This window comes from Elephas maximus, chromosome 7, assembly GCF_024166365.1.
Source record: "Elephas maximus indicus isolate mEleMax1 chromosome 7, mEleMax1 primary haplotype, whole genome shotgun sequence".
Classification (NCBI taxonomy): domain Eukaryota; kingdom Metazoa; phylum Chordata; class Mammalia; order Proboscidea; family Elephantidae; genus Elephas; species Elephas maximus.
Window position 1 is genome coordinate 49,141,790 of NC_064825.1, and position 24,879 is coordinate 49,166,668.

General features: G+C 52.8%; 1 protein-coding gene across 2 annotated transcripts in view; it reads right to left on the bottom strand.

Moving 5' to 3' along the window:
• Window positions 1–1,364: 1,364 nt before the first annotated feature.
• The window catches only part of ARHGEF17 (Rho guanine nucleotide exchange factor 17), a 65,433-nt gene continuing 41,918 nt past the window's right edge, over window positions 1,365–24,879 (bottom strand). For both annotated transcript variants that reach the window (XM_049889902.1, XM_049889901.1), the window contains 19 exons: window positions 21,586–21,765; window positions 19,945–20,061; window positions 19,637–19,729; window positions 19,230–19,406; window positions 18,660–18,710; window positions 18,282–18,391; window positions 18,090–18,175; window positions 15,448–15,566; window positions 14,892–15,105; window positions 14,456–14,529; window positions 13,668–13,867; window positions 13,143–13,444; window positions 12,378–12,627; window positions 11,996–12,082; window positions 11,594–11,661; window positions 11,221–11,369; window positions 10,165–10,339; window positions 9,769–10,038; window positions 1,365–8,464 (listed from right to left, as the gene is read on the bottom strand). In XM_049889902.1, coding sequence (XP_049745859.1) covers window positions 8,268–8,464; window positions 9,769–10,038; window positions 10,165–10,339; window positions 11,221–11,369; window positions 11,594–11,661; window positions 11,996–12,082; window positions 12,378–12,627; window positions 13,143–13,444; window positions 13,668–13,867; window positions 14,456–14,529; window positions 14,892–15,105; window positions 15,448–15,566; window positions 18,090–18,175; window positions 18,282–18,391; window positions 18,660–18,710; window positions 19,230–19,406; window positions 19,637–19,729; window positions 19,945–20,061; window positions 21,586–21,765 — 2,919 coding nt within the window. In that variant the 3' untranslated portion in view covers window positions 1,365–8,267. The remainder of the gene's footprint in view (window positions 8,465–9,768; window positions 10,039–10,164; window positions 10,340–11,220; window positions 11,370–11,593; window positions 11,662–11,995; window positions 12,083–12,377; window positions 12,628–13,142; window positions 13,445–13,667; window positions 13,868–14,455; window positions 14,530–14,891; window positions 15,106–15,447; window positions 15,567–18,089; window positions 18,176–18,281; window positions 18,392–18,659; window positions 18,711–19,229; window positions 19,407–19,636; window positions 19,730–19,944; window positions 20,062–21,585; window positions 21,766–24,879) is intronic.

Here is a 24,879-nt window from a genome sequence, read left to right on the forward strand (position 1 = left end):
TATTCCTGGCTCTGTGAGTTGTGTCCCCTGGAGTTGTGCCATGTGGTGGGCCAGGACCGGAGACAGCAGCTCAGCTGTCCAGAGTTTTCCCTGACTCAAAACCAATCAGGGGATCCCAGGTAGACCCCAGGACAGCAGGGCTGGGAGGAGACTGAGACAGCAAGGAGGGCCAAGTGTTGGGGGCAGAGGCGTGGCTGGGATCAGGATAATCATAGTCCATGACAGAGGTGGAGGCAGGTAGGTAAGTCTGTTGGGGATAGACAGAGGATGGCAGAATTACATACTAACCGAGTCAGAGAATCTGAGCCTCCCAGTGAGGATGTGGGGAGGGTCAGGTCCCCAGAGTCCAGGAGATTCCAGGAAGAGAACTGGACACCTGTGGCAGGAGGACGTCAGAGGAAGAGTTTCCATTTCCCTGGGCCATGCCCAGGTTGTAGGGGAGGGCAGAAAGACCTCCAGGTCACTGACATCAGGATCATGGTCCCAGCCCCCTCCTGTGTCAGTGGCGACCCCCAGGATCCCATGTCCCACATCCCAGCCATGAAGGGACCCCAGAGAGGGTCCATGCTGGGGACCTAATGAGGGAACCAGGGCAGCTCAGGATGCTGGCATGTGGGTCCAAGGATGTTTATTCTTGCCCCTTACTCCCAGAAATTTTTCTGGGTAAGGGGACCTTCCATACCCCAGTTCCAAGTTCTGGAGTCCAGTTGGTGGCATTTCAGGTGCTGCTCAATGGACCAAATGGGGAATATGCTTTATGGTCAAGGAACGCTGGATTTTAATCAGACATCCTAGGAGGGTCTAGGCCCATCTCTTGTACTACTAGCTCTCTGTGAGGCTTTGATCATCCTCCCCCTTTCCCCAGGGCTGTTTTCCCGTCTGAAAATTCGAGTGCTGAACTTGTTGCCTAAATAACATTCTAGTTCTCTGTGGAAGGAGGCCATCTCCTTGCTCTGGCTGAGTTGTAAAGATGGGGATCAAGGACTTGAGCCAGAAGAAAAAAATCAGGGGTGGAGGGGGTGAGGCATGTTTTCCCCATGGTTCTGGAGCCCTTGTCAAAAACCCTGGGCTCTCAGGATGCGGCTCTATCTAGTCAGGAGTCCTGAAGCCACAGCCTACACAGCCTCCCTAACCCCTCTGACCTTCCCACCCCCTGCACCCCTCAGGTTATGATGGAACTTAATTATTATTTACTGCTGGTTGGAAGGCCATCTCCTCTTCTAGCTGGCTCCGACTGCCAAACCACTGCAGATGGGACCCTCCCTGAGACTCTGGGAGCATCAAGTTCTCCCCTCACCCCACTGGGAAGACAGAAAGAGTTGTGGAGGCCACAGATGAGATTTAGATTAGCTTTTTTTGTTTGTTTTCTTTCTGAATTTTATTTAGTTTGTTGTTGTTGAGAATATACGCAGCAAAACATGTATCAATTCGACAGTTTCTACACGTACAATTTAGTGACATTGATTACATTCTTTGAGTTGTGCAACCATTCTCACCCTTTTCTGAGTTGTTCCTCCCCCATTAACATAAATTCACTGCCCCCTAAGGTTCCTATCTAATCTTTTGAGTTGCCAACCTGATCCCATATGGATAGTTTTAAAAGAGCATAATGCTCAAGGCAGACCTTTTTTTAATAATAAAGTTAAACTATTGTTTAGTTTTAAGATGACTTCAGGGGATGTTTTTGGTTAAAGAGTTAAAGATTATCTCAGGGCAATAGTTTCAGGGGTTCACCGACCCTCCATGGCTCCAGAAAGTCTAGAATCCATGAGAATTTGAAATTCCATTCTGCATATTCCTCTTTTGATCAGGATTCTTCTATGGAATCTTTGATCAAAATGTTCAGTAATGGCAGCTGGGCACCATTCAGTTCTTCTGGTCTCACGGCAAAGAAGGCAGTTGTTCATGGAGGCAATTAGCCATACCTTCCATATCCTCCTCCTATTCCTGACTCTCTTTCTTGCTCTGTTGCTCCAGATGAATAGAGACCAATTGTTGAGCCTTGGATGGCCACTTGCAAGCTTTTAAGACCCCAGGCACGACGCAATGAACACAATGAAATAGGAGGTAGAACAGAAGCACTAAACACGTTATTAGGCCAATTAACTGGGGTGTACCATGAAACCATGACCCTAAACCTCCAAAACAAGGCAACAAATCTCATGAGGTATTTGGTTGTACATAAGCAGCCTCAGCAGCTTTTTTTTTTTTTTTTTTGGTCATTGTTGTAAATATACCTATCGTACAATTTTTGCCAATTCTTCTTTTTACAGGTGTACAACTTATCGACAGCAATTACAATCATCAGCCGTGCAACTCTACCCAGACTGGCTTTTTATGGAGCTTAGAGAACCACAGGCTGGAGAACAAAGGACTCTCAGAATCACAGGATTTTTTTTTTTACTGTGTAAACCATAGGCTTTTAAAATCCTGGAGTCTCAGATGAACCCGCAGAATCTTAGCATTTGACTCCCTGAGCTGGGACCTGAGAGCCCATCTTGTTGAACCTCTCATAGTACAGCTGGGGAAGCAAGCCCAGAGAAAGCCCACAGCTCATCCTGGGAGGCACAGAACAAGGCCCCAGTAACCTGGGATGAGCTGTGATAGTGACCTGGTGGCAAGGGCATGGATGCAATGCCTACTCCAGCCCTGTCTGGATCCTGTGGGGATCCTGGACCACAGATCAGAACCATGTATGTGCAGTTATTTACAGGAGGTCTAAGTAGATCATGGCCCCTGGAATTGTGGGCCAGAAATGGTGGCACCCCCTTCTGGCTGCGCTAGAATTCCAACATGAAAGTCCAAGGCAGGAGGAATGTCGAGGGCATGAACTTAAAAATTCAATATTCTGTCTTTGGGTGACCTTCAGCTTGCCAAGTCCTACCCCTGTGGAAGGGGAGCTGCCCTCTCGTATTTGTGCCTTGTCTCCAGGGGAAGGGTGGGCTCTTGCTGAGGAGGAACTGGGGCTAGGAGGTCAGGGTGGGGCTCAATGTGGAGCCAGGGCAAGAGCTGAGCTGAGCTGGGGCCAAGGTCAGCCCACATTTAGGTCTTGACCTTGGCTTGGGTCTGGAATCCTACTGGGGTTGGGGTCTCAAGTCCTTGACCCTGGCCTCACTGGCTCCCTCACAGGAGATCCAATACTCTTAGTTGTATCCATCTCTGGCTTGAGCCCTATTGGTTTGACCTCTCAGTTCCTGGTGGGTCTGAGAGGAACTCAGAGTCACAAACTGTAGGCAGTGCAGCTGGGGAGACCCCTGGGGGCTTCCCAGGTCACACTTTCAGTCCAGTTACCCTCTGGGTCCAGGGGCTGGGCACCCAGGCTTAGGGAGGCAGGTGGCTTGCTGAAGCATTTGAGGTTAAGGAGCCCAGAGAAGAAAAATCTGAGGGTGGAAATGGAAGAATACAGGCTTTGGGGTCACACAGATAGGGACCAAGTCCCAGTCTGCCATTGCCAGGCTGTGCGGCGTTAGGCAAGTGACTTCACCTCTCTGAATGTAAACTCACTCAGCCAGAATGTTATGAGTATATGGAGACTCCATGTGGGGGGTACCAGCTTCTTCCAAGCCACTGTGCTTGGAAGCTGTCTGCTCCATCTCCTCCCCCTTCCCTCAATGCCGTTTTTCCTTGTGTTCCTCCCGGTGGACCCGCAGGGTAGGCAGAGCTTGGGTGCCTGCACCCGTTTATCTCTGAGCCTGCTCACTATCTTCCTTTCCAGCTTAGCCCTGCAGTCTACCCTGACCCAGCTTGGGATGCCTTTGCCAGACAGGGCTCCACATTGGCCATAATTGGGCTCAAAATAGCACATCCCCTTACCACTTCCTGCAGCTTGGACCTTGGCATAAGGTCTGTGAGGACAGAAGAGAGATTTGGCATTTGGCAGGCCCGCAAAGGATCTGAAGGGCTCTTAGAGGTCACCTGGGTCCAGAGAGGGGTAGACACTTGCCTAGAGTCACACAGCATGGGAAAGCCAGAGCTGGGGCTTGAGCTTGCCCCCTCCCAGGCCTCACCTGGGATGAAGCCAAAGACTTACTTGTACATTCTGCTCCCTCTGCCAAGCCCTCTGGACCTATAGACTAGTGCTGACGCTTTTTACATGTGCCATGGGGTCCCTAGAGGCTAACTAGTCTAGCCCTCTGTCTCCTCTGGTTTTTAAGGGTCATTCCTGATCTTCTGACCGTTCTACTCCCACTCTACCCCCCAGCCTCAAGGTTGCTTTGGTGTGACCTCGGGTGAGTCCCTAACCCTTTGTGCCTCATCTTCCGCATGAGGTGGATGGCCCGGCTAAACCCGGCCCTCTGTTCCTAGCCCAAGGGACCACCTAGAGAATCCTCTTCGGGAGGAGATGGCCTTTGGCCCCAACTCTCCCACTCCTCTGGGGTCAGAATTCCCAGAGCCAAGAGTTGGTCTGAGGAACATGAGTCAGGCCCCTCATGAGTGACTGGATGTAGCTCTGGCCACTCAGGCTCCATTCTACTGACCTCCAGCCCCCACCCATCCCCTCATGAGGCAGAGACATGAGTGGATAGACTGAACGTGAATCCAGTAGCTGCTTAACTCTGAGGAAAGCATTTAACCCCTCTGAACCTCAATTTCCTTATCTGAAAGAGGCTGATAATGGCATTGACCTTACAGGACTGTTGTGAGGATTAAATGAGATGATCCATGTGCCTTGCTTGCTGCACTAAATAAATGACAGCTGGGATTACTGATTTATGGCATTCAAAGCCTAGAGTTGGAGCCTAAGTTAACTCTCCAGATTCAAGCCGACATATATTTATTGAACAGCTACTGTGTGTCAGGCACGGTAGCAGGCCTGGCAGTGAGAGCAGTGAGAGCAAAGAACAAAACAGTCTGCCCTCATGGAACTTCCCCTGCCTCTTCCTCTTCTCCCTCTGCTCCAAGTGGGGCTCTACCAGGGACCCCCACACCAGGCTATGACACCCCTCCTTGCCTTTGCACGAACTGTTCCCTCCACACCAAAGCTAAGTCCTACCTTCTCCCACCCAGTGGCCAACCATGGCCATACCTTTAAAGCTGTGGATCTCGCCACGGCTGCACTTTGGAATCACTGGCAAAAGTAAACCATGGTGTCAGAAGCCAGGGTAGTGCTTACCCTTGGGGGGTAGACTGGAAGGGGCTGTGAGAGGAGCTTCTGGAGTGATGCCATCAATCTGGGTGTGCTCACTTTGTGAAAAGTCATCAAGCTGCACGCTAATGATCTGTACACTTAACTGTTCAAACATACTTCAAGAAAGTTTTCTAAAAAAAAAAAAAAAAATACTGATACGTGGGTCCCATCCTCAGAATTCTAATTTAGTCTTGGATGTGGTTTGGGCTCCCCAGGTGACTATAACGTGCAGCCAAGGTTGAGAACCACTGCTTTAAAAGAACTAGTCTTTCCAGAAGACTCCCTGGGCCTGGGGCATGACCCAATTCATCCCAGGACATCCCTGCCCACAACTAACTGGCTCAGGGCTGAGCACCTGGCTGAAGATAGCTGCCCATGGCCTGGCCAATACCCTGGGATGTGGCCTTCTAAGTACCATTGGCTGGGCCAATCCCATTCCTACTGAGGCACTTGAGTTGTGAAAACAGTGAGGATTTGGCCTTGGGTATCCAGTGCTCAAATTGAATGTCTATCCAGGGGCCCCTATGTTGATGGGCAAGGGCCCTGAGGCAGCAGAAGCTATGAAGCAGTGAGAGCAACAGCTGGTAGGCAGTGAGGAACCAGAGACCAGATCGGGTAGGCCACTGCGCCTGAAATGGAGCTCCAATGTGCGGGCCACTGTGTTTCCTGATGACTACTTGCTGCCAGTTCATGTCTCCACTGATAAACCTCCTTTTATTTCAGGAGCTGAATGAATCTCTTCCTTGAAATCCAAAGACCTGCACATGGGCTCACTTAACAGATGAAGAAGTGGAGGTTAAGAGGGCACACAATTCGTCCCAAGTTGCACGGCTAGTTAGTGGCAAAGTCAAGATTTCAAACCAGGTCTGTCCAGCAGCAAAGCCTGTGCTGATGCTTTGTATCATCCTACATTTCATGTGAATGTTCCTTCTACTCTGTAATGTATCTATGTATAATATAAACCTTCCTCCAAGATCCTCCATGTAAAGTGAAGCTGCAGGGCAATGTGCACGCGTGTCCCGCGTGCTGAGGACCGGCATCCCCGAGAGGGGCGAGTGCCAGGTTGCAAAGCATGAGCCTGTACTCCCCTTCAGAAACTGATTTAAGTTTTGAACATTTAGGTTGGGAAACGTCCAAACGTGTGTTCAGCAGAGCTGAGGCATGCTCCACCCTTTTCTAGTAGCCAGCCTCCTGATTTCTGCGGGGCCTACCATGGTGTGAAGGCCTTGGCATTCTTGTGTCTGATTTCTTAACACCTTCTCTGGACCAGAAATCAGATAGGCTTGGATCCTAGCTGTGCTCCAAAGCCTGGACTCACCTCAGCCCTTGTCAGCCGCGAGGGTTTGCTGGAAAAGTTTCCTGGACTCACCTCAGACAAGCTCATGGGTGCACTGTCTGCTTCTTCACACGTAGCACGGTCAGCTTGATTCTCAGTTCCCCGTTCCAGACCCACCGACTTGAAGCTCTTGAGGGGGCCTTGGGAATGTGTATTTAAATGTATATCTATTTTATGTATTATGTTTGATATTTACATGTGTAACCTCTAAGAGATTTTAACACAAAGCCCTGGTTACAAAGCACTGGACTAGCACAACCCCTTATTTTCCTGATGAGGAAATTGTAGCCCAGACAGGGGCAGTGACCTGCCCAGGGTAACATAATGGCAGCTCACCATCCCAGCACTCTTCTGGGTCTCCAAGGCCTCCCTTCTCAAGTGAGTCAGCGTCAGGAGGCCCATGCGTTGGGGAGGCAGGTCCCTGAGGTTGCTGGCTGGAGGCCACCATGGCCACCAATAGGGAGCAGGCATTTGGCGTTTCTATTTATTGACTCTTTAAACTTCATCATCCAAGGAGAGTTAATACATGACTGTTTGGTAGCAAGAGAAACATAATCTAAGATCCCAAGGACCCACCCACCCCAAACAAAAACAAAACCAAACAGAACAAAACAAACCCCATCTGAAACCAGACCTTTGGAGTAGTAGCTGGAGAAGCGAGGGGGCTGAGGGTCAGGCTGATGCCCTGCAGTCTGTAGGGTGGGGGAGAGGCGGCCCTCAAACGGGAGCCTTCCCAGTTGAAGAGGCCACGTCCAGCCCCTCAGCTCTTGGATCTTTCCTGAAGGGGTTGCCCCTGGCAGGAAGGGGCATGAAGACAGGGATTCAGTGGCCAGAGTGAAGGGACTCCTGGGTCTGCCCCCAAGGTGACCATATGTGCCAGTGCATGAGACACAGGGAGGCAGGAGGTTGGGGGCCAGGGGCCATTGCAAGGAGAGCAAGAGGGCACCTTTCTCTTACCTGATAAAGCCAGGAAAAACCATGTCCAAGGCCCCATCAGCATTCCCAAATTAAGAAACCACTAAAGGCACTGCTGACAAGCTGGGAAATGCCAAGGCTTGGGAGGTCCCCCAGATGAGAGTCACTGCCCCCAACAGTTGTCATCTTGTTTTGGGTAACTGAGGGGACCTGGTCCTTGACAATGGAGGGAAGCCCAATCAGAATAGGGCCTTGGAAAGTGTATGTTAAAGGGCAGTGGTTTAGTGCCCTGAATGTGCAGTGTATGTGTGTGTGTGTATGCATATATTGGGGGCAAGGGGCATTGCTCCCTCCAGGAAGGCTGTTAGGGTCCCAGGGTGGCCCCCCAGGACAGGAATAGGGATCCTCCCCATCATTTCCTCTAATCACCTTCTGCCTCAGATCATTGCATAAATAAGTGCTTGGGAAAGTACACATCTAAAAAGGGAACATAAATACTGTACATGGGAAGGGATTCTGCCCCCCTCCCCCATCTTCCTGCTGCCTCCAGAAAACCCTCCAAATATTGCACATGGCCCTCCCCAGCCACATAGGTCCAGGCCCGGCTATGTCTTTGGTAGAAGCTCCAGGGACAGAGGTCCTGGGCAGCCTGCGTGCCCCACCATCATGACTCGGAGCACCAGGCAGCCAGAGGGTCAGGAGAGGCCTCGGCCCGGCTGGCCAGTGGTGTTCCATTAGGAACGCTTCCGTACAGATGGGGAGGGAGCCCATGCAGGCACATGTGCGCCCCTGGTCAGACACTCCTGCTCAGAGTCTGTATGTGGGCTAGGAAGAGGCAAGCAGGCTGAGGGCAGGTGCGCGGGGAGTCCTAGGCCATGGTGGACAGGGTCACACCCTCCATAGGAGGAGGTGGTTTGTGCTGTCGTCTCGGCCCACAGTCTCACTGCTGCTGCCAGCCCCACTGCTGAGTCGGAAGTCCTCATAGCCATCACCTCCACTGATAACCAGCATTTTAGGCCTGGCTGAGGCAGGGCCTCTGTGTCGGGGAGAGTCCTGGTGCTCCAGTGACGGCAGCTTCTCGGGGCCTGGAGGGCAGAGGGAGGAGTCATCAGCCTGGGGGATGGCCGATGGCTTCGCTGTTCCATTAACGGCCTTGGCTCTTGTACCCCGGAAGACAGAAGAAAGACATGCAGACTTCCTGTGTGGGATTCTACTTCCTGTTAGCCAAGAACTTATTTGCAAAAAAATGCCCATTTACTGGCAGCCAGACCACTTCTTATCTCTCATCAGTACTTTCTTGTCAGGCGTTACTACATCTCAGGGACAGACACATCATTTCTATCTCTTTCGATTGTTTGTTGTTGTTAGGTGCCGTAGAGTCAATTTTTGACTCCTAGTGACCTCCTGTGACAGGGTAGAACTGCCCCATAGGGTCTTCTTGGCTGTAATCTGTATGGGCACAGACGACCAGGTCTTTCTCCCATGGAGCTGCTAGATGGATGTGACCCGCCAACCTTTCAGTTAGCAACTGAGTGCTTAACGGCTGCCCCACCAGAGCTCCTTTCTCTTTCGATTACTACACATAAAAAAAAAAAAAAACTCGTTGCCGTCAAGTCAGTTCCAACTGGTAGTGACCCTACAGGACAGAGTAGAACTGCTCCATAGTGTTTCCAAGGAGCGGCTTATGGATTCAAACTGCCAAACTTTTGGCTAGCAGCTGTAGCTCTTAACTGCTGTGCCACCAGGGCTCCACATATATAATGTCCCCTTAATATTCGTGTCCTACTTCCAACAGCCCTTTCCCAGTTACATAGCTTAGGTCTTCTCTGGACCCAGCTCCTGACCAAGGCTTTACTCTTTCCTAATTCCCACACGCCACTTCCTCTGGGGAAAATGGCTTCCTGTCCTTCCAAGCCAAGACTTTTCTAATTGCGACTTCCTTGAGGTACATCATTTCCTAATATGTTTTACTTTCTAATTCTCACCATTCATTTCCTATCCTATATGCCATTTTATGTCTTGTTTTCTGGTGCTATTTCTATTTCCTGCTCTGTACATCATTTCCTGATTCTACTTCCTGCCCTATACACTATTTCTAGTCCCATATTATTTCCTGCTGCATATACCTTCCGCTGCTAAGTTTTACTTCTTAACCTATTGTTCACTTCCTGGCTCCCATGCTATTTCTTTGGGCAGAATTTTACACACACGTGCTATCTCCTAGATTTCATTTTGAGTTTTCCATAGCTTACTTTCTATAATGAATGCATGCCATTTCCAGCTCTGTATTATACATTTTCTCCCTCTTAAAACCTCTTCTGGCAGGACAGCGGGGGTCCTAAACCAAAAGTCCAGAGCCCCTGGATTGGGGTAGGTTGTGCAGACCCACCTGTGTCTAGGGGAGGTGGTGGAGTAGGGCAGAGCAAGTTGAAGCCGTCTGGCAGCTGGACTGCAGCCAGGAAGCGGACATGGCCTGTGTGTCCCTGGCCTAGGCCAGCAGGGCTGAGGGGTGCCCGTGGGCAGCTGACAGTACTGGGTGAGGTGGGCATGGTGAGCACCACGCCTGCACTGGTGCCTACCCACAGCAGCTCTTCACATACCAGCAGCGCTGTGATCCGCAAGCAGGCAGCCTTGTGCTGCCGGATGATGGCGTCTGAGCCTAGGGTGGGAAACAGACCAGAGCTGGGGCCAAATCCTGAACCTGGCTCAGTGTCCCCAATGACTCACTGATGACAGGGGCAGGAAGGTTCCAAAGGAGGGTGCAGTGGTGGTTTGAGGTCAGTACCTGCCAGCATCCTGTGCACAGGAGGTGTGACGTCTACCTCTGCCAGCTGCTCAAAGGTATCTGAGTGGTAGAGACACACATGGGCACTGCCCTTCAATGTCACCCACACACCCAGGCTGGAGTCCACCATGCAAGCCACGCTGCGGCTTGAATCCTGGCCCACGTAAAATGTGTGCTGTGGTTCGGGGGGTGGTAGAGAGCAGAAGGGTGAGTGGCAGGCCTGTCTTCCCCAGCCCCTCCCTGCCTTGTGCTTCACCACTGCCCATCCCTCCCTCCTTACAACTCACAGCAAACCTCTCCAGGCAGCCCACCCGCATTGATAGTAAAGGTAGCCTTGGTCCCTGGTCTGGATGATTAATCTTTCAAAGCTTGGTTTCACTGGAGCCTCTCTACTTGATCCTCAGGAATTAAAATGAAGGTGCCCTTTCCCCATGAAACTTGAGTGATGTAATGATCAGAGAATTTCAAAGCTTGGGGAGGGGGGTTATGACCAGTCATTGGCCTCTCCCTGGATAGATGGGGAAGTTAGACCCTAGAGGGAAAAAGTAACCTACTCAAGGCCACACAGCAAGTCAGTCTTAGAGCTGGGGCCTGAACTCAGGGCTCTACTCCCAGCCCAGTGGGTGACAGAATCAATCAGTGAGACGGAAATTAAGGGAACCTCTTACCCCTGGATACTACCCAGGCTGGAAATATCTGATGTGTATGGAAATGAAGTCAGGACTAAAGGCCAGGGTCTAATGCTAAGGGATGTTGACATTAGGAAGGACCTTTGTCCCATTTCCTAAAGACCCTAGTACCTGAGTTGAGAAATGGGGCTGGGAGTAGAAGGATAAATAAGGAATTCTAACAGACATGGGGCACTTATTGTATTCGTCATCGCCCAGAGAAGAAATGCAGATTAGAGAGGACAGGGACAGGCCCATTATCACACAGTGGTCAGGGGAAGGTCCCAACCCCTTGACTGCATGTTCTTTTATGGTCCATTATCTCATCTTCCTCTCCTTGGGCCTGGCTCACCCCAAGTCACTAATTCTGCCCCACTAGCCCAACTACCTCCAGCTGCAGTGTGTCGGGGCTCAGGACAAGGACTCGGTTCTGGCAGCCGCACCATAGCCGCCCACCCACAGACACCATCTTGGTGATGGGGCTCCCCTGAGCTCCCAGAGTCACTGATTTGAAGTTCTGTGGGTCCCAGAAATGACCTGGGACAGGAATGGTATAAAGAAAACAGAGCAAATTCAGTTCAGTATCACATTTAAGCCTCACCCTCCCCTGAAATGAAGTGTTAACATCCCTATTTACAAACAAGGATGCTGAGGCCCAGAGAGGGCCTGGAAGTTGCCCAAAGCCACATCTTCAGAATCCTGGCCCTGAGGTCCTGGCCCTGCCCAGAAGAGAGCTTCAACACCAGCAAGCCTACGCTCACCTGCTTCCCTTTGGTAAATCACAAGTTCTCCATTGGCCAAAGATACAAACACCTGATTGTTCAAATACCTAAGGAAAAGAGGGAGGAGTCAGAGATTTTAGGAGACCAAAGCAGGTCACCTGGGGCCAGGGAATCACAGATAGAATGGCTATGGCTCCCAAGAGGTCACCTCCTCCCACCTCCTTGTTCTCCAAGTTGGGGGAACCTAAGGTTGAGAAGGGGTGGTGACTTGCCCAAGGTCACACAGTGGTTAACAGGCAGAGCTGGCCTAGGGCCTGGCCTCTGGCCTCTGTCCTCCACAGAAAGGAAAGGCCAAGAAGTGCAGGGGGACCCAGGTGAACAGGAAGCCTGCATATATGGCTAGGAAGGGTCTGGACAGGAAGGGCCATCCTGGTGCCTTACAGGATGCAAGTCACGGAGGCTGCATGCTGGAGCTTCATGCTGTTCCTGCGATCACGGATGCTCTCGGAGGACTGGTACACATGGACACTGTGGATCAGGGGTGTGCAGCTGGGACAAATGCTTGGGGCACGCTAGTCCCTAGAGTCATCCCTCTGCCTCCACCACCATCTCCACCATGCCCAGTGTCCGCCCAAGATACTGAGATCCCACAGCCTCCCCTGGGACCCCTGCTGTGCTTTTAGACCCGCCCATACACCTGGCTGGCAGTATCCCTCAGGTCTGACACACAGTCCTCCTGCTTCTGCTTCAGGTAGCACATGGTTTCCAAAGTAGGGAGCTCAGGCTTCTGACACTGCACCCATGGTCCCGCCCCTGCCCCTACCAGCCATCTTCAGTGCCCAGCCACACAGAGCTCTGGAAGGCCTCAGGGTCGACGCTCAGCAGGTCCTCGAGGCTGCCCCGGGTGAAGGAGCCTCGGCTGGAACGGCGAAGTGCTCGCCCATCCATGGGGCTTGTGCTGCAGGGACCGCCAGGTCCGAAGGAGCCAGAGAGGGGTAGGAATCCAGGCTCCTGCTCCTCCTCTGAGCTAGTGGTCTCCGCCATGGCCTCCTTGGAGCTTGGGGTCTCCTCATCTGAAGGAGTTGAGAGTCTCTATCTCCAGGCTCTTCTTTCCCCCACCCAGGCCAGAGTCTGATATCTTTCTAGGCCTCAGTTTCCCCTTGATATACTCCTCCTGGCCATGCCTTCCCACAGCTGTTCCTCCCCATCCCTGAGGCCTCTGCATTAGCTCAGGCCTTGTTACCTGGCTCACTGATAGCTCAGTGCCACAGGTTCCTGTCCTGGCCAGGCCCCCTATGATCTGCCTGACACACCATGGACAGAGGGACCAACCCTTCCATCCCAGACTCCATCTTCCTTAACTAAGCATTCCAGGGTCCTCAATATCAGGCCTGACTGTCCCACTGCTCTCTGAGTTCTTGGTGTGTCAGCTCCCGTCCACCTTGCTGGCCCCCATCCCTCTGGGCACTAACATCCTGAGATTTGATCCCATGTCTTTACACTGATCCCTCCTCACCCATCAGGACCACCCAGATGCCCCTCCTCTGGGCAGTCCCTTTAGCCTGACAGCTCCAAGTTGGGAACTCACTGCCAAAGCTGGAGGAGATGGTGGAGCGGCTGGCCTGGCTCTGCAGGGTCCCTGAGGGGCTGGGCGAAGACTCATCATCTGAGTCGCTGTCAAAAGGTACCAACTCGGGGCGGGGGTCACCTTCAGCAGGGCCTGGCGCCATCTCCAGGCCTGAGCCTGCAATGGAGATGTGCAGGCAAGGCTGGGGCCCCGGCTCTGCCAGCGCAGGGGCTTCCTCGTCCACGGCAACCTCGGCATCCAGCTCCGGCCCAGTGGGCTCTGGTGCTGTCTCAGGAGGGCTCCTCAGTGAGGAAGGTCGCTCCCTGCGATACCAAAGAGACCAAATGGTGGGATGAAAGCTGCTAGGAGTCAAGTCTCTACCAGCTCTGCCCACAGGCCCATCTGTAGGTCCCGCCCACGGATATACCTATCTAGCCTGCCCATGACCACATCAAGGTGGCCTCAGATTGTGTTGAGGGCAGAAGCTGTCTCCTAGGCCCACAGTGTGCGCCCACCCTTTTGCCCCTCCGCTACCCCAGGACTCACCGGTTGCAGCGCCGCTGCAGGCCGGGCACTGCCCCGATGCAGAGGATGCGGGCCGAGCAGACGGCGATGCAGGCCTCCACGTCCGGCTCAGCCCGCAGGCTCAGTAGACACACCTGGCCCACGTAGCCATCGCTGTTGCACACCCACACCTCAGGCGTGGGCTCAGGGCAGCTGCTAAAGGTGGGGGCTGCACAGGAGAACTGTGAGGGTGCCAGAGGACAGGGGAAGGTGAATAGAGGAATTGCTGCCAGCTCCCAGCTGCTCTATCCCTGACCCCAACAGAACAGAGGCAAAGAGGCCTGCATGGGTGTATATGGATTCTCAGTACATCGTCTACCTACACATGTGTACACATCCACACAGCACGCATGACACTCTTTACACATCATATACACTTATACCTATGTTATACCGCCATCATCCATACCTGTACACACACACACATATATACACATACTGAATATGATCGTGTGTACACACACATAACAAGCTGACACTGGTAATCTCTGTACATATGCTTTGTGTGCAGATGCATACAAGTGCATAAATTAGCCACCTTCTCATCATATGTATAGCCTTGGCTCAAATGCAAATAGAGACTGAATGATAACATACGTATATGACACATAAGCAGGGCCCACGTGTGTATACAGACAGCTCTACAGTCAAAGGCATATGAGCAATTTCCATGTTTAAAATATGTATGTAACGTACACAAAACAAAACCACACGAATGCATGCCAGCTTTGAATACGTGCACCCACAACAGAGCCCATGTGCAGACACACCTGCATGCCGCTGCGGGTCTTCATGATGGGGATGGCCTTCAGGAACTCAGGGTCTAGACAGCTTTTGCTGGACGCTGTGGTGGAGATGGACAAACACACAGACAAGGGGATGGGGCAGGGGGAGACAGACCCTGCTCAGCATTGACCTCACCCTGGTCCTGTCCCTGCCCCATTTTTTTTCCTCCCCTGCCCCTCAGGGTCTCTCTAGGTAGGGGCCTGATCACAGCCACACTAGAACGAGGTTGCTATGGGTTATGTCCTTGGCCTCAATTTTCCTAACTGTACAACGAGGGAGTTGAATCCAGAGGTCTCTAAGACTCTTCTAGGCCACACACCATGGTCAGCAGCTTTCTCAGAGACTGTGCGTGTGTGTATGTGTTGGGGAGTGTGGGGAGAAGGTTCTGGGAGAAGAGAGCCAGCAAGAATCCCGGCTCACCCAGCTTCCTCTTGGCCTCATCGAAGGCCTGCTCAAAACCGAGGCGGGCGTCAGGGTGGGGGAACTCAAAGATGAAGGAGTCAGTGCCTTCAGGCCGCGTGGCGCACAGCTCCAGCTTGGTAGGCGGGAAGGAGAGAGCATAGCACAGAGCCTGCTTCTCCGACAGGTCCCGATGCATGGCGGCAGAGAGGTCCCGCAGTGTGTCGTCCAGGCTCTGTGGGGAAGAGGGCCCAGATCTCGGTCTCACCATAATCTGCTCCAGACCCTGGGAGTGTGTGTAGGGAAGTGCTTCTCCCCTCAGACAGAAAATGGGATTCTGTCTCCCCCCATCAGACCAAGAGGTAGCCTGGATTCTTCCTCCACAGACAGGGTGGGCCCGGCCCGCTCTCTTCCTTTAAATGGGAAAGGAGCCACTTCTCCACTCTCAGACGCGAAGCCCATCACTTCCCTCAGTTTAAGCGGAGGGATGTCTCCTCCCTCAGGCAGGCGGCAGGCTGTATCTCCCCCTCACACAGGGTCAGGGAACTACTCGCAGCCTCAGGCAGGGGGCACAGACCTGGTGGGGGAAACCGATGTTCTCGGAGAGCTTGCTCATTTGGCCCAGGGTGGTCAGGTCCTCATCCAGGCGGCTGATGGCCTTCTGGATGTTTTCTCGATTAGTAGCTTGGGAAGCCCCTGGTCGGGGTAGAGGAAGGCCACGGACAGACAGAGAGATAGGGTCAGTGAGAGAGGCTGGGGCACACGATGTGGAGCCCAAGACCTCCACCGCCCTGGAAGCCTTTCTCTCTAACCTGGCTGCAGCCTAGTCCCCCTCCCTTCTGCTGACCCACACCCAAACACACTCTGTTCCCAGGCGGAAACGCTACTACAGCAGCAGGATCTGTAGGAAGACTCCTGGCTTCAGAGCTGGACTGAGCTGGGCTCAGAGCCAGGCGCTGCCCCTTACTACATGCAAATGTACGCAAGCCACTTCATATCTCAGCCTCAGTTTCCTCAACTGTAACCTGGGTAAAAACACCTCCTACCTCCCAGGGTGGTTATAAGGACTAAAGGGGGCAGTGAGTGGTACTGGAGAGGACAAACCTGACAGTGTTTGCCACACCTCCACCCTTGCTATGGGCAACTGCCCTCCCAATGGGGTAGTCATGTTTGCTCTCATGTGACACCCTCCCAAATGGACTGTCCCAGGGTAGCCCCTGGCTCAAGCGCAGCAGATTAGGAGGCTTGGCTGAGGTCTATAATCAATAGACTGACCTAAAGAGACAGGCTAGGCCAATTAGAATGTCTCATAAATTTGAATCAGGCTGGTCTGCAGAAGAAGCTGAAGAAGCTAAAAGGTGTGATGTAGAAGGAGCGCCGGAGAAGCCAGAATATGGAGGAATAGAAACCACAGATGATTAGAGATAGCAACTGGAATACAGTGGAAAACGCAGCAGGTATTCTAGAAAAGAATGAGGAAAACATGGGGCTATTTGGCCCAAAGAGATCCTTCAGTTTCTGGTACTTTTCCAGTTCCAGTTCATGTATTCTTAGAATAAACTCCCCTTTTCTTGAGGCAACTTGAGTGAATCTCTGTCCCTTACAACCGAAGGAGCCTAACAAGCACAAGACCTGGAGTGGAGCTGCAAGTAAAAGATGCTCAGAGGGGATGCGGGGCTTGCTGCGTGCCAGCCGAGGAGCTCAGAGCACACAGAGGCTAAACCATTCATAAAGCCTGTGATTCTTCAAGACCAACCACATGCTCAGTGTGGGCAAGGCCTCGGAGTCGTGGCAGGGGTTGCCTTAAAACAATCTGCATGAGGTTAAGAACAGCAGGCTTGGACAGGCATGCTTCACTTCACTGCGTAACTTGCAGCTGGGTGTAGGGAGTGGCCTGACAAACTGAGATCTTATAAACCCCAAGCTAACAGGCAGCTCCCAGGGAAACCCAGGTCTGGGGGCAGGGGACTGTGCCTGATTCAGAGCTACATGGCACAGGGTGCCAGGCCCAGGCAAAGAATAAAAAGGCAGATGGCTCGGCAGGTTATGCGGCTCTAGCTGATGCTGAACTTCTGTGGTGGTGAAGCCTCCCACGGGGGTGTCTGCAGTGGTGCAGCCTCCTGTGGGGGTGTCAGGGGAGCAAACAGAGCCTCAGGCAGTCAAATATGCTGACCACGGGACTCACTTCCCCACCAGGGAGGGAGCAAGGAGCTACTGCCCTGGATTTCCCTGTTTTATCCCACACCTGACGGTTCCAAGTAGCAGGTCCTATAGGCCAGCCTGGCACCCCTCCCTGCCTGGCTGGGGGTGTACACTCTGGACCAGTGGCCCACGATGGGGCTGTGACCTTCCCCTACCCTCCTGGGTCAGAACACACAAGTCTTAACATCAAGGGGCAAGAGGCTTCTTTCTTTTTGCTTTTTCCTGAATGACATTTCTTTTTCTGTTTTCCTCCAACCTTGTTTATAGGGTGTGTTGTTGGTAGATACAAATTTACCATTTAGGCCACAGGTTGCAGAATGGTAAGAAAGACCTGGGTGACATCATGACAGCACTAGAGGAGAAATGGATCCTAAAACTGACAATTTTGGAAATGGCTCTGTGACCAGGGACACTGGCACTGGAGATGACCCTGTGGGGCATGAAGGGCTGGAGTTATAAGGGGAAGCTGAGAAAGCTGAGAGCAGAGAGGAGAACGGGGCAGATGCAATGAGACGGGGAGAGAGAGATGGTATGGCAGGAGGACAGGCTCCTTGAAGCTGCCTCAGCTCCTGACAGTCTCCCCGAAACAATGTGGATCTTTCCAGTCAACCTTTTTTCCTGTACTAACTTGAGTAGGTCTCTCTTCCTGTGTACAAAACTGCTGAACCAGAACAGTGTAAAACTACCTACTATTAGGTGCTTATCCAAGTTTGCGCAGACGAACCAATGGCTAATGACGACCGTGTCTGCTCTCCCTGCACCCCGCCCCCAACCTGCCAGCCTCATCCCCTGGTGGTCAGCAGGTGGTCTACATGGGCAGGGCCTGGTCTAGCTCCTCAGATACCAAGCAGGTCCTGCATACCAGCTAACTCCCTTGTACTGGATGAGAAAGTGAGGCACCAATGCAAAGAAGCAGAGACAAGCAGCTGGCTTGACCAAAGCTCAAACTCTCCAGGGGGGCTTCTCAGAGGAAGACTCTGACACCCAGATACCCCAGCAGGCCCGAGCCAACCCCACCTTTAATGATGTCTGCATCTTCCAAGGGCAGCTTCCACAGCAGCTTGTACTTGCTGGCCGTGTCGATGACGCTGGCTGCCGTGTACCTGTGGGGAGCCACTGGGAGCTCTGACCGGGGTGGGAGAGTAGGGTCCAGGGAAAGAATCTGCTCCCCACTGCCCAAGTCACCCTGGCCCTGGCCCAGCCACTCACAGGCTCATGGAGCTGCGCCGCAAAGAGCCCGACTTCCGCTTCAGGGTGGTGCAGACGATGAGGTCCGTGAACAGGAAGAGGGACCGGTCCTTCTTGCCACCGACCGCCTTCTGTGGGGCCAAGGGCAGGATTCAGGCTGGATGGACACAGCCCAGAGGCCCACCCACCTGCCCACAGTGCCCAAGGGACAGTGAGGCCCAGGGAGAGGTGAAGGCTCCCCCTACCAGCTGCCCAGAGTCAGAGGCAGAGTTGGGACTCAACCTGAGTCTGCTGTTGGGATGGAAGAGGCAGGGGGACCCATGGAAAGCAGGTATGAGCAGAAGTGTGAACAAAGTAGGCAGGTAAGGACAGATGGGCAGACAACGGGACAGTTCTTACCACTTCAATGACCATCTCCTGCCTCAGGAACCGCCGCAGAGGGGCCTGGAGCTGCGGGGCAGGAAGGACAAGGTGTCTTGGAGGCTAGTCATCAATCCCCTCCACAGACCCCAGTGAGCCCTCAGCCTCACCCCATGGGCCCAGGTCAGTGGAAGCAGCATCCTGTCCACTCTCAGAATACTGTGCTGTCAGGCTGTGGAACACATGGTCAGAGACAAACATGGAAGAGACATGAATGCGGACAGACATGTGGACACAGATGGAGGAGATGTGTGATGGTGGAGACACAGACATGGGTACAAACACACTGCAGACGCTGATGTGGACGTGAACATGGCCGCGATCACAGGTGACCACAGATGCGGATGCGGACATGGCCACAATTGTAGGTGACCACAGATGCGGATGTGGACACAAGCAGATCACAGGTGACCACAGATACGGACATGACATGGCCATGATCGCAGGTGACAACAGACGTGGACGCGGACACAGCCATGACTGAAGGTGCCCAGAGATGAGGACCCCGAAGACAAGAGGACAGAGGGGGCAGGGAGAGGTGGCACGCACATCCTCCATGCCCTCGATGTGAGCCTCGATCTCCTGTAGCACGCGGGCATGCCGCTCTGCCTCCTCGGCGCTCCGCACGCCCTTGTTGATGCGTTCAGCCACCTGCTTGATGTTCCGCTGGGCGTCCAGCAGGAGTGGGTAGTCTGGGTGGTCCTTAGGTGTGTGCTTCAGGAGGTCCTGGGTGGGAATGGGGACCAGACCTGCCTGCTGAGTGGCCCCTGACCAGCAACGGGGCCCTAGACTGACTGCTGCAGCAGGAGGGACCGTGGGCAGACACCAGAGAGGACTTCCTTTCCTACCTGACCCCTGGGGTCTCTGGTACCAGGCTCAACCAAGCAGGGCTTCATGGCCTCCTGTATCCCCCCCATGCCTCCAGGCCTTGCCCACCCACCCAGCCCTACACCCACCTTCACCAGAAGCTCATAGCGTGGGATCCGCTGCACAGGTTTGATCATGAGGTCAGACAGTGCCTGCTTCTCCTTGTTCTCCCGCATGTTTTGCTGAAACCCAAAGCAGGGTGGATATGCACCCGTGTGAGGGACGACATGCAAGGGTACGTTCAAGGACAGGCCTGGGGGGGCCCCTCCAGCTCAGCCATAGGGCAAAGGCTGGCCCACTAGCAAGAGCTATGGTGCCCAGGCCGGGAGTTCCTGGGGCCCCCAAAGCTGGCCCATGGGTGAGGGTGGCCCCATCTCCCTGCCCTACTCCACGGTACCTCCAGAAACTTGAGAAAGGCAGGCCTCGACTCCTTCGCCACACGGACTGCATCCTTTGCGTTGAGGAAGTTATCGATATAGGCGGAGTAGATGTTTACCAGGACATCCTTGGAGAACTGTGGGGGCGGAGGCAGGTTGGGGCCCTTCACCCACTTCACCCTGTCCTGGCTGTCTCTAAGTGTGTACGTGTTATGTGTGTGACTATGACTAGGCATGTGTGCGTGTGTATATGGTACATATATACATCTTACTGTGTATGTGTCTGCGTGCACGTATGTTATATGTGCCTAGACATGTCCTGTGCGCTCAGACCTGGTTCTCTCACTTCCAAATGGGCATTTCTATCTCTTGGTCTCCAACCTCACCAAGTCCAGTCAGGCAGGTCTCCCTGCTTACTGTCTTCTGAGAGATACAGGCTCCTTCCAGCCACTGGACCCTTGCTCATATAATTCCCTCCAGCAGGAATGCCATTCTACCATCCAATCTCACCCAGCCCTCAGGGCTGAGCTCCAGTCAGTTCCACCTCCTCCAGGAAGCACTCCCTGCCCTGATGAGGACTCTGCCTGGTGCCACAGCTGGCCTCCAGTCTCCCCTGGTCCACCAGGGCAAATCTTCCCTCTCTTAGGCAGATGCTCCCATCTGCCCACAGGAAAGCCCTGTTCAGGGCAGGGCACACAGCTAGTGCCTAGCACCCGTTGGCCAACTGACAACCGAGTACTCTTTCAGAAGCCCTAGCTGCAGTCAGGACACCTGGGTTCCTGTCTCAGCTGTACCATGGATGGGCTAGGTGACCTATGGTGGTGATTCTGACCTCTTCCAGGCCTCAGTGTCCCTGTCTCTCTAAGGTGCCAACTGTCCCTGTCCTCCCCACCTCTGGACAGAGACAGGGGCAGAACAGAGGCTGAAGCAGCTCAGGAGGGAAGACAGATCCCACCAACCACCCTGATCCTGGGATAGGGTAGCTTATGGTGACCCCTCCTGGGGGCCCAGGGCTTCCACCTCAGTCCATGGTCAGCATCAAGGTCCTGGCAGGTGGCTGGGCCTAGGGACACCAAGGGTGGTGATGGGCTGGAGATGTCAGCACTCAGTCCAAGCTGGGGTACCATCATCCCCGGGGCCAAGGTTCTGGTCACATCAATTTCCAGGTCGGTAGGGACATTCTAAAACTTTCTTAGGTTCAAGGCCCTACCCCATATCGTAACAGATACATAAAAAGACACCTACATCCCACAAAATAGCTATTCCTTTCCAGTAAAATTTTTAGATTTTTGTAATTTTGCTTTTGAAATGATTTGTTCAGGTCAAGAGAGGGGCTGGGGCCAACAGCATCATCCAACAGAGATCTAGGTCAGTGTTAGTGCCAGGAGTCAGGTCACTGCCAGAAATGGGCTGGTCTGCAGTCAGGATCAGTGTCTTGTTGGGGTCCATGCCAGAGTCCAGCCAAGGTCTGGGGCTGGGCAGTGTCCACATATAGGCCAACCCAGGGGCTGGGGTTCAGTGCCAATGTCTGGTCAAGTTTTAGGGTGGGATCTGGGATCAGGGTCAGTGCCCAGTTATGAGGTCCATGGCAGCATCCAGCCCCTTCCAGGAGGGGCCAGAGCTTGTGGGGGCTAGCAGCAGTGGGCGGCAGGGCCACTCACCGACTGGACGAGCAGGTCTCCCACCTTCTGCTGGGCATGCCAGGTCTGCACGCAGTGCCGCACCTGCTCCAGGAACTGCTCGTGATGCTCCAGGAGCTCGGGGATCTGGTTGAAGATCTCGTCCACCAGTGACGGGTCACACAGCAAGTTCTCCGGCTGCTTCAGTGGCTGCATGTAGCCCTGTGGGGCCCATGGGGTCAGTTCAGGTCCCCTCAGAGAGATGGCACCCCCACCCCACCTGCAGATGGGTGATCAGACATCCCTGCCTGCAGGTAGCTGTGTGAGTGCACACAAAATCACCTGGCCTGCAGGGCTCAGTGCCCTGCCTCCTGGATCTCCCTCATTAGACGAGGCACTCCAGGAGGGGAATGGGAAGACCTATCCCCACGGCCCACACTGCTCACCCCAGGGCCTGGCACAAGACAGGGTGGGGGCTCAGGGAAGTTGGATGAATGAACAGAGTCTGCCGTGCGGAAAGCTAGAAGACAGGGCCCCGTGGGAGACCCACACTCACTAATGCATTCAGTAAATATTTACTTAGCATTTAATATGTGCCAGGCACAGTTCAAGGAACTGGGAGACGGTAGTAAACAAGAAAGACAAACATCCCTACCCTGATAGAGATTACAACCTAGTCGAATGAAGCAGATCAAACAGAACAAAGGCGTAGAAAATAAAACACATTTCATTAAGTTGAAGATGCATCATTACTTTTATTTATCTTTTAGGAAAAAAAGGTGCTGCCAATTAAATGATCATATGGCGTCAATTATAACGAACTCCGATCTCGAAGATGTTTAAAACGTGAAGAACATGTGTCTTAGAATAGATTACACGTGGTGATGATATAGTAAGTTAAAAGGATATATAGGTACGGGAAGCCATAAAGGAGGTCATTGGATAATTTTAGTGACATTATCTGAATGTCATTTTAATAGCTGTGGATCTGCTGGTTACTCTGTGACTAAAATTCCTATTTTTCACCTCAAATCTGTATCCAGTGTTGTTCCCTGAACAAAAGCAGCCATGCTTCGCAGCTGATACACTTTATGAGAGGTCGCCCTCTACTGGTCTGAACTGTAACTACAGGTGACAGAGAGGCTTTCAAAAAAGCAAAAACAAAACAAAAAACAAAAACCATTGCCTTGGAGTTGATTCCAACTCATAGGTATATACAATGGTGCAGTAAAATTTATATTAATTTTTTCTATAAGTCTGGATTATTTTACAAAACAAACTTGAGAAAGTAAAGCTCAGCAGAATCCTCTCACCTGATGGTGGGGTTCTGAAAAGACCAGGGGTATTGCACACTGAGGCAGGTGGTATCATTATTACCATTATTGTACTTTAGATGAAGGTTTACAGAACAAGCTAGCTTCTCACTAAACTATTAGTACACGTATTGTTTTATGACATTGGTTACCAACCCCACGACATGTCAACACTCTCCCTTCTCACACTGAGTTCCCTATTACCAGCTTTTCTGTCCCCTCCTGCCTTCTAGTTCTTGTCCCAGGGCTGGTGTGCCACTTTAGTCCCGTTCTGTTTTATGGGCCTGTCTAATTTTTGGCTGAAGGGCGAACCTCAGGAGTGACTTCATTAGTGAGTTAAAAGGATGTCTGGGAGCCATAGTCTGTCTGGCCAGTAAGTCTGGTCTTTTTTTGTGAGTTAGAGTTTTGTCTACATTTTTCTCCAGCTCTGTCCAGGTTCCTCTACTGTGATCCCTGTCACAGCAGTCAGTGGTGGTAGCCAGGCACCATCAAGTTGTACTGGACTGAGTCTGGTAGAGGCTGTGGTCCATTAATTCCTTGGACTAATCTTTCCCTTCTGTCTTTAGTTTTCTTCATTCTCTCTTGCTTCCAACAAGGTGAGACCAGTGGAGTATCTTAGATGGCTGCCTACAAGCTTTTAAGACCCCAGAAGCTACTCACCCAAGTAGAATGCAGAACATTTTCTTTATAATCTATGTTATGCCAATTGAGCTCTATGTTCCCTAAGACCATGGTCCCCACAGTGAGGCAGGTACCATTATTATCCCCACTCTACAGATGAGGAAACTGAGGCACAGATTGGTTATGTAACTTGCTCCAGGTCACACATAGCTGGTCAGCAGATGGAGCTAAGTTTGAACACTGGCAGTCTGGCTCCAGAGCTGTGCTCCTGACCCCTGGCTTAACCTCAGTTCTTCTTACAGCATTCCAGGGCTGCCTGGAACGACAGTCCTGGGATTCAGCTGACACCCTCCTGCACACCTCCACCTCCCCCAACGGCACTCTCAGTCCTTGGTTTCCTCAGCACAATCCTGCCTCTGCTCTTCGGCCCACAGGTGCTCTGCGTCTTCCATGTCTGCAACCCTGGGTAGGCCCGGGAGATTCCAGGGGAAAAGACACGCCCAGGCCTGGCCTGCCCCCACGCTCCTGCCTCCTGTCTGAATGAGGCACGAACCGAATCATCACCTTTTAATCCTCTCCCTGAAAGATGGATGTTATTAGCGACATTTTGCAGACGAAAACACCGAGGCTCAGAGAAGCAAGGTGATTTAGGCTAGTATTACCCAGCAAGCAGGCAAGCGACTCAACCTGGGCTGTCTGATCCCAATGCCTTCATCTCTCACCTAGGAGATGGCATAGGACTCCTCTCAGACTCCTGCATGTCTACTCTTGCCTGGTGGCCAGGGTGGAGGGGTTCCTTAAAGATGGAACTCTGGCTGTGTCGCTCCTATGACTTCCGGTTGTGCTTACAGCAAAGCCTGGCTCCTTGCCTAGCAGCCCTGGGGCCCTGCACAGCCTGGTGCTGCTTCCGGTCCTGCCTGGCTCCGGCCTCGCTCAGCCCTCCTCCCTTCCAGCAGCCATATTGGCCCCCTCTCCGTGCCCTGACTGCTCCAGGCCCCCTCCAGACTCCTAGTCTGGAATGATTCCCTCTGGGCTCTCCTTAACTCCTACCAGCCGTTCAGGTCTCTGCTAAACCTCCCCCAACAGCAGAGAAGCCTTTCCTGACCCCACACCTGGGGAGACCCCCATCCTGCGTTCTCATCTCCGTGTAGTTTGGCATCGCTATTTATATTATCATTCATGATCTGCTGCCTGGTTACTGTTGGTCTCAGACATAAACTGGGAGCTTCAGGAGGCAAGACCTTGTCACTCATGCCCACTGCTGTACCTCCCGTGCAGAGCACACTGCCCGCCATGCAAAGGTGCTCAGTGTGGACTGGTGGAGCAAATGAGTGAATGAAGGAATGAATGAGTCCTCTGTCTGTTCCTGAACCATGTTTCCCAGAGCTCTAGCCTTTGCCCT